A 9,035-nucleotide genomic window follows, 5' to 3' on the forward strand; every position below is an offset into this window, starting at 1 on the left:
TCCAAAATAACAGACTTTATCATTGTCATTATTATATTCATAGTTGTAGTCTATTAAATTTTCACATTTATTTTACCATTGAGGTTGTTCACAATTACATATATTTACTGCTTACTGACGTTGCAGATGAATATAATTGAATATAGGTTTAAGCCATTGCGATCAATTTTGATTCATACATGAATTACCGCCGTTGCGGTCAATTTCATTCACGCTTATATGTACATGCATATTTATACATACATATTTATACATATATGTATAAACAAACATGGCCTCAAGCTCCCCTTGGCTGCTGGTCATTTAAATAAAAAGAGAGAAGGGATTTTTGTAATAATTACAAAACTACCACTACTTTTAACTACTGTTATTTTCTATTTTTTTTCAACCATTAGCACTCTCGTGAGATTTTTTAAACTTTTATTAACTTAACACTTTTAAATTTTTAAGCGAAAAGCAGAATTTAAAAACTTAAAAGGGCGATGGGGTAAGATTCAAAGTTCTAACAACTTCATAAAAAAGAGACATTTACATGACATTAATTGTTAAAAATGTTACAAAGCCATCTAATGAATTATAACATATCAATAACCAGAATATATCAACAAATAATCAATTATTGAAATTAAATCAGGTCCCAATATGCTCATGATATAGCTAAGAAAGTTAAATTAGAGACTACCTCCAGTAAGATTATAGAAAGCATCAGATAACAAATTATTTATAGAACCGATATGAAGAAGATTTAAACAGGCAACCAAGCACTGGCAAATACAACATTATGTCCTTTCCAGGTGAGTACAAGATCAACATCTTCCTTCTTCAGTCCCCATCCTGCTGCATGCTCATCAAGCATGGTCTTAACTTCAGAAATCGCATCTTCTGCGAATGAAATGCCTCGAAAGTCTGCATTTCTCATCCGCTGAATCCACTGGATTTTCGGTTCAAGTCGCTCCACTCTTTGCAGACCCTCATGTGCTATTAAATTCATAATCTTCCAGCATACATCAGCTTCATACCACTGTCTTTGCTTACTACCCCTTGGAAGAAATGCATCCACTGTATCAAAAGGTATCCATAGATAATTGAAAGCTGACCTTAGTCTACTCTCCAAATTGTTTGATGTTAAATCTGCATCTTCATCTACTAAGACAACAATTGTAGGGTCTAAACTCCTTAGAGACTTGAGAAACGTTGTCCTAAAAGAGGACATAGAGGAACATGAAGATTCGTAAGAATAAGGATTTGATTTTGAACTAGGAAAATCAGAAAGGGTTTCTTCAGGTATGTAATGAAGCATCATATGACAGTTTATGACTAGTGCCTCACCACTTTCTGCATACACTAAATGTTGCACTCGAAGCTGCTCGATCAAGGAAGAGAACCCATCTGCATAACTTGAAGGAATGATTCTAAATTCCATTATTACGTTTCGTGACCAAGCAAAGTTGACCAACTTTGAGCCCAACTCTTCATAAGAAAGATCAAGCATAGGTGGTACATCCTCAGTGGCACCAGCAACAGTAAGCTTAATTAATGGGGGCACCTCAAACCGATTAGCAATAGCATCGATAAGAGTTGGAATTTGCATGCAATGTGTCAAGCTTAAATCTACAATGTGAATAACTAAATACCCTTCAACAGCTTCTAAAATTGCAGCATTTGCTGCCGTGAAACCGAAACGATGCCATGGGGTTACGTCAACAAAGCTAGCAAGCTCAATGACAGAGAATTTATGTGTGTGTAAGGCTAGGTTGTAGTGAGCATTTGCCATCGCAGCAGGAAGTTTGCATGTACAACTTTTGGTTGCACGTGCGATAAGGGCTCTTAGGAAAGCAAAAGTTAGGCGTTGATTTGAATCTCCATCCGGTGGTGCAATGTTGTTTAGGACCCATAGGATCTGTTGGGATAAAGTGGCATTGTTACTTTCAATTGCATTTGCACAGTGGACTAAAAGCTGCTCCATGCAATTAGCATCTCCAAAGCTTCCTAAGGATTTTGATGTAGGGAATCCAGGCCAGGGACGGGTCCTTTGAGTTTGGTTTATTTTAATGGTGGGATTTGAAAATGGAGTGATGATTTGGTGCCAGTGCGGTGGTGGGGTTTCAGTGAATTGCATAATGGGCAAAGAAAAATTGAGTGAAAGAAAAAGGATGTGTACAAATTAAGTCGAGAAAGAGTGAACAAAAAGGAGAGACAAATAGGAATCAGAAAATCAGCAGAGAGAAAGGTACGTACCTTGGCATTGGCAAACGATCCAATAGTGGTGAGAGTGCCTGGGAGAATTCTGCAAGAAAATCAAAGAAAATAGACATCTCAGCTTTGTCTAGTGATTTATTGAAAGGGAGTAAAAGGACTGATCAAGAGGTTTGAACTCTCATCCCAAAAAAACTTATAAGCTGAAGTCAAATTGTGCAAGAGAGACTCTTCCTTTTGCCATATAGGCCTTTTTCTTTTTTTATCAGTTGTCATTGATAAAGAGGTTGGAAGAGCAATACAATCAATGATTAAACAACCTCTTTCATAGCTACAAAAAGGTCTAATCCTCCCTTGATGTCCCTTGTTCTGCCTTTTTCTTCAGGTAGATCGATAGAGGGGAGAGGCAGAGTAAGAGATGTGATATAAAGGAGAGGAAGAGAGTGGGCTACTTCCGATGAATTTTTCTTCAGGGTTTTGTCCATACGTGGGAGTTGGGATTTTGTCATGTAATGAGGAGGGTGACGCTATAAGGCTGTTAAGGCTTGGCTCACTCACTCACGGGCCACCATACTATCATGAACAAATCATTTTTGTTCAGTTTTCCCTCTCGAAGTGCGTCTGATTGTTTTCACATGTGTTAAATCTCACCATATTTATTTTTATTTTCATATCTCCGTCTAGGTGGGGTTCGACTATAGGGACATATGTGATCATTAATTGAGGTTCAAAAAGCCTAGGGTCCCTCGCATGACTCGTGCATGACAGCCAAATTCCTCGAATATGCATCTGCTTTGATAAGACAATTATTTTTCTTAGAAAAGGGATAGTCATTGTCCAAGCCAACCAAGAATTGAAAAAAAAAAAAAATGAATTGAAAAGAAAAATGAATTGCTTCTCGTTGGTGATTTCATTTGGTCTCTCATGCCAGTGCGAATGCTTGGTTCCTTATTAGAACGTTATCTTGACACGGCTTAAGAAACAAAATTTGGTATATATATTGACATATTTTTAAAGAAGAATCACATTAATAAAATTATAAGGAAAATTAATAATTTTGAATGTTTTAAAATTATTGATAACTGAATTTTAAAATTTCAAAACAAAAATTTAAAAAGTTTGTCCTAATAAACCATGGATTAATCATAAAATAAAAATAACATAAAATCTAAATAATACTAAAATAAAAGAAAATTATAATTCGAAAAGCTAAGTTTTTAAATATAAGTAATTGGAATGGTTCTAGTTTTTCCGATAACCTAAAGTTGGTTTTCAGAATGAATTTCTAACTTAGAAAATAACCTAAAGTTGGTTTTCAGAATGAATTTCTAACTTAGAAAATAACCTAAAGTTGGTTTTCGGAATGAATTTTTTATGAAAATTCAATTTTTAAAAAATTAATTTTTTAAATGTTTTTGTATTGTTTTGATCAAGGTTGTTAAAATCACGATTTTAACATAGCACAGAAAATGTAAAATAAACTCGGATCGTAAAATCGTAAGAAATTTTTTCTAGATGCCATAAGTTCAACAATTCAAGAATCAATTTAAATTAGCCCTGTAATCAATCCAAACATTTTATAATTGTAATTAAATTTTTATTAAAAAAGAAATACCATAATACATACCAGCCCATCTTCTATATTATTATCCAATCAGAAAATAATAGACAGAATCCATTCATCCAAATTACAAATAATAAACAAAATCCATTCATCACAAGTTACAACCCAATTGACTTGCAACACTTTAAATTACAAATAATAGACAGAATTCATTCATCCAAATCCAGGGTAAGAAAAAACGTAGTCACATACACACACGATTAAATTTGAAACTAAAATTCGCAGTCAAAATCTCAATAATAGACAGAGTCAATTCAAATGTGAAGAGACGGACATGGTAAAGAAACTTTGAATCAAAATCTTAATCTTTAACATCATTAAATTGTAAAGATTAAAGCACCTAAAGGTCCTAAACAACAATTACGCAAAGATTACAATTTACAAACATGGTAAGAAATGAGCAGGGTAAGAAATTAAGAATCTTACCTCTGTTCTAAGCAGTGAGCATTGAGCAGATCAATATTGCAGTCAAATTTGGAGTCTGGGAATCCAATCAAACTAATATTAGCATTAGAGAAAGAAACAGACAGGGAAAAAAAGCAAAGTAATTTTTGCAGGAGAAGAGAGAACCAGTTAATTTTTGCAGGAGGTGAAAAAAGATAAACAGAGTAACTTATCTAATGGAGACTGGAGAGACATTGATGTTGTTGTGTGGACTCTGGTTCTCACGATGGCTGGTGAAAAGGACGTTGTCGATGATGGAAAAATAAAAAAGATGAGGGCTATTGTGGAGTACCGGTGGATGGTGGTTGATTGTTGGACCGTGGAATCGTGGATGACTAAGAGAGAGAGATTGGGAGACTGAGGAATCCTCAGTGAGGATTTAGAATTTAGGGATTTCAATTTAGGGATTTTTTCTATTTTGAACGTGAATGGTGAAATCAGAAATGTGAAGAGAAGACTGCATAGTGCATCCTCGGTGAATTTGCAATTGTCACTTTTGCTCGGTTAAAGCCAATAGGCGATCGACACTTGTCATCAACATTGCTTTTTTATCTCCTGCGAGCAAACTCGTTGAATCGGCAGTAAAATCTCGATTTCAAGCGATTTTACCCGATTTTACCCATTTTCGAGTTTTGTGAACGATTTAACACGTAAAGCCTATATTGACTTGTTAAAACATACGATTTTATGAGTTGAATCGCGATTTTAACAACCTTGGTTTTGATATAATAATTTCAATATATATATATATATATATATATATATATATATTATTTTATTACATTTTCAACTAAAAAGTATTTAAAAAAACAACGATACATAGACTTGATCACTATATTATCTTATACAGATAGTGTTATATTTTAATCATGCTACATGTTGTCCAAATCAAGTGTATCAAACAGGCAAATATTGGGTATAACATGAACTATATAAAGATATTTAAGTAATTAGGAGAGGATTTATCACCCTAGGTGAATTATAGAAAATATTTAATTTGTTCCCAAATAGTATTGATTGTAAATCCTTATATAATGTGGAATGAAATTTGTAAAAAGTTTCAAATCTTATTCAAATAATCAATGACTATGATGTTGAAAACAAGCATAATTTGACATAATAGACATACTCTATGCTATAATATTTAAATCAGAACATTGTTGATAAATGAATAATGATTACACTAAGAAACTAGTAACTGAAAAGTTAAATCAAATCACTTATAATTTTTTTAATATTTGAGGGATCATGACAAGTTGCTAGACATTGCAATTGATCTTTAAATATAAATCAATCAATTGTTGAATTGATAATAAATTAATTTATTTAATCCTATTTTATTTAGAATTGTGATTTATATTTGGTCAACTTATTAAGGAACCTAATGGGTTACACATATAAGAACCATCGGTCAGAAATTAAAATGGGATGATTAATTAAGTGTGATTTGATTGTAAATAAATTTTAGAAATTAAAAACTAAATTATAATTTATACAGGGAATTACAATTCTAGAACTAGAAAAATCAAGTAGTGACTTGATTGAATAAATTTCTAAAATTAACCTAAAATAATATATATGATATTATTTAAGGGGAAAATTAATATTTTGTCATTTATATGATTTTTAGATTTTCCTATAAATAGAAAGTTATATCGTTTATTTTTTATGGATAGTAAAAAAAGGTGAGTAGACTACAATATTAAAATACCTAAAACTCAAAAGAAAAGAGCTAACACTTTAAGTTATAACAATCTCTCTCTCCTAAAAAGGTTTAGGAGATTTCTCACTAGAGGTTCGTTTGAATTACCGTTAAAGACCAAACAATTAAACGACCTATGATTTGTGATAATTCAGTTTTGAAGCATATATTCAAAGCTGAAAAGAAGTTTAGATCTACAGGTAATATTTGCATAAACCCTAAATAACTATAGATCTATCTAACGAGATCCTTGAAACTCCTGAAAAATATTTAAATTTACTATTTTTATTACATGTATGTATTTCAGAAAACTCGATATTAATATTGTTCTATATATACTATTTTTAGTAATTCATTGATTGTTTGATAAACACTTTGATGATATTTTTAATATCTTCTCCTGGTGTTAAAATTGAAGTTCTACAGGGTGTTAGATCCGATTCATCAATGTTTGAAGACTTCGAACGTAGATAGAAAATATTTGCATGTTACACACAGCTTTTATGCCTCGAAGAGAACTTATCCCTCTTTTTAGAGTGTCTATACGAGGACTTGGAGAGCCAATGGAATAAATTTGCAGTATTTGGTTTATGGGAATAAGAGTTATTCATTACAAGTGCCATTAGAAAAATATTTAATTAATGGAAAACGACTTATTCTTTTTTATTTCTGTTTTTTTATCATTGGCCAAAGTATTTTATCGATGTCGTAAGATTTATTCATTTCTTGTATCATTAGAGCACATGTGCCAACATGCTTTTGCCCAATAAATAAATATACTAAATAGGGTTATGTGTTTTCATGTATTTTATGAATTTCAAAATATGGTTAGATTCTTTATTATATATGAAAACATAGGAGGCTAAGGAATAATTATTTGCTTGTTTGTTTTAGATCTTAAGGGGTGGCGCCACAGCCTATTCGGCTAAGGGTTTTTTTAAGCAAGGATTTTATTTAATAATTATTTTTTCTTATCTATAGTATGCGGCAACTTAACATTATTTTTCATAATTATTATTTTTAATATTATTTTTGTTTTGGACCTTATTTGAGATATTTTGAATCTTATTTTAATTTGGATTGATGTTAGATTATTAGGTTAACTAGGGTTTAGTTTTTATAATTATAAATACTTTTATAAGACATAATCTTTTTTTTTTAAGTTGGATAATGCATTATTGCTGCATATCTTGTGTGTATTGTGATAAGATTCTTTTGTTTTGATTCTGCATTAAACTACATTGACTTATCAAAGAATTAACCAAGTTTCGTAATATCTTCTATACTTTTTGCTCATGTGTCTTCATAGGTATTGATTAAGGGTTCGGTTTCTATGGTCTTGATATCTCAATACAAGTTACTATTATATCAAGCTCAATTACAAGCTATAATTTAGCTATCTTGAGAAGAGTTAACTTGACTGTGAATTTCTAAATCTTTATATTTATAGGATTCATATCAGTTTATATCATAGTAAGACTCTAAACTCAGGTTATATACCTATATCATTTTGCTTCCATGTTATTTTGTCATTGTCATAATTTAATACCTAGTTGCAACAAATGATTGTTTTTAAAGAAGAAGATTATTGGTGATCTGGTTATTACTATTTAGATAATAAAAGAAAAGAAAGTAAGATCAAAGAAATTGTAAAAGAGTAAAACAAGGTTTCTTCAAATCTTGAAATCAGCAACTCAAATCTAAGAATTCTTGGTTCTTGAGATATCTTAGTGTTATATCTTAATTTTGGGATTATTTTAGACATAATTTGTTGAGTTATTTCTAAAAATTACAAAAAAAATTCATAACAGGTAGTTTTGCTTCAGTATTTTTCTTTCTTTGTTAGTTTAGGCAAAAGTAAAAAAATAATAGTGTATTTGCATAATTTGGGTTATTTAAGTTTTATTTCATTAGTTTTTATAATTTTTAATTTTTTTTGTTGTCTTCATCTCATTTATATTTCGCACGATTTTATTTTGTTATTTATATTTTTGTATAGTGAGAAGTTTAAAAATTAAAAATAAAATCGTAGAAAAATAAAACTTTTAGAAAGGAGAGGTCTTAAATGAAATGAGATTTAAGCTTAAGACTCAAGCTCGGGCTTGAAGATATGGTCTGATTTTTAAGGTAAAAACTATCCAGTTTTTTATTCCTTTTATAGTGGACAATTAAGGCAAAACAACTAAAATTAATTATCGTAATTTATTTTTGGTTCCAAAAATATATATAAAAATAGTTGAAAGGGAGGTGTTATGCATACTAAGAAGTAGCTCTTTGACGCAGCACAAAACGCTGATGGACGTTATTTCGTTCATGAAGATGAAAATTGTTGATATCGTTGAGTAAGACGATAGATAACCCAGAACTTAAGAGGAATTCTGAAACTGAATAATTAAGCAAATTGTTGTCCTCTCTTCTGAGGTTACAACAAACTAAATATAGCAACAAACCATTAAAGCTACTATTAAAACTCCTGATAACATAGTAATTAAAATGCATGAATAAAGATAGAATATCTCAATGACCAGATTCACTCCATTAATTGCAGTAGACTTTAATGAACATGTTCAAAGTTTCTGAAGACTTTATTAATGTTGGCTGGCTTCGGATAACTCCCCATCTTCCTGCAGTTCTTGATTTGGTTGCAGCTCCCCATTATCCTGCAGTTCCCCGTCACTCTTTACCCTTCTCTTCTTTGTTTTTCCCAGCTTTTCTGTTCTTTATTCGTTTGATCATTCTATAGCTGAAGCTCAAGTATTCTGTAGAGAGGTTTTTGTGTCAGTTTTTCTAGTTTATGAACTTTGTTTAGTAATGCAACTAATTAAGATGGTATTGCTAAAATATTAATTGGAAGGGTTATTGCAATCAATTTATTTGTACCAAGAGATGAGTAATAAAACTTAAAAGGCAAAAAACATGATCTTTAATAAGAATGTAATCTGCATTTCTTTCTAAGAGTTTCAAGAAGAAAATATACTTAGCATTATTTTAAAAATATCCTATATAACATACATTCTTTTATGCATGCTTTCTCTATAAGGCTTATCCTATCTGAGCTTACAGCCAGTG

General features: G+C 31.1%; 1 protein-coding gene across 1 annotated transcript; it reads right to left on the reverse strand.

The window, feature by feature from the left end:
- Nucleotides 1–599: 599 nt before the first annotated feature.
- LOC133694340 (scarecrow-like protein 32) lies at nt 600–2,712 on the reverse strand. Its single transcript, XM_062115838.1, has 2 exons — nt 2,517–2,712; nt 600–2,287 (listed from the first exon to the last, which is right to left on the reverse strand). The coding sequence occupies exon 2, from the start codon at nt 2,117–2,119 to the stop codon at nt 746–748; it is 1,374 nt and encodes a 457-aa protein (XP_061971822.1). The 5' UTR covers nt 2,120–2,287; nt 2,517–2,712; the 3' UTR covers nt 600–745.
- Between the last annotated feature and the right edge of the window lie 6,323 nt (nt 2,713–9,035).

The sequence above is a fragment of the Populus nigra genome, chromosome 5, assembly GCF_951802175.1.
Source record: "Populus nigra chromosome 5, ddPopNigr1.1, whole genome shotgun sequence".
NCBI lineage: Eukaryota > Viridiplantae > Streptophyta > Magnoliopsida > Malpighiales > Salicaceae > Populus > Populus nigra.

What these genes read in the sequence shown, in the direction of transcription:
- LOC133694340 (XM_062115838.1), bottom strand. Translation starts at nt 2,119, where the DNA reads ATGCAATTCACTGAAACCCCACCACCGCACTGGCACCAAATCATCACT.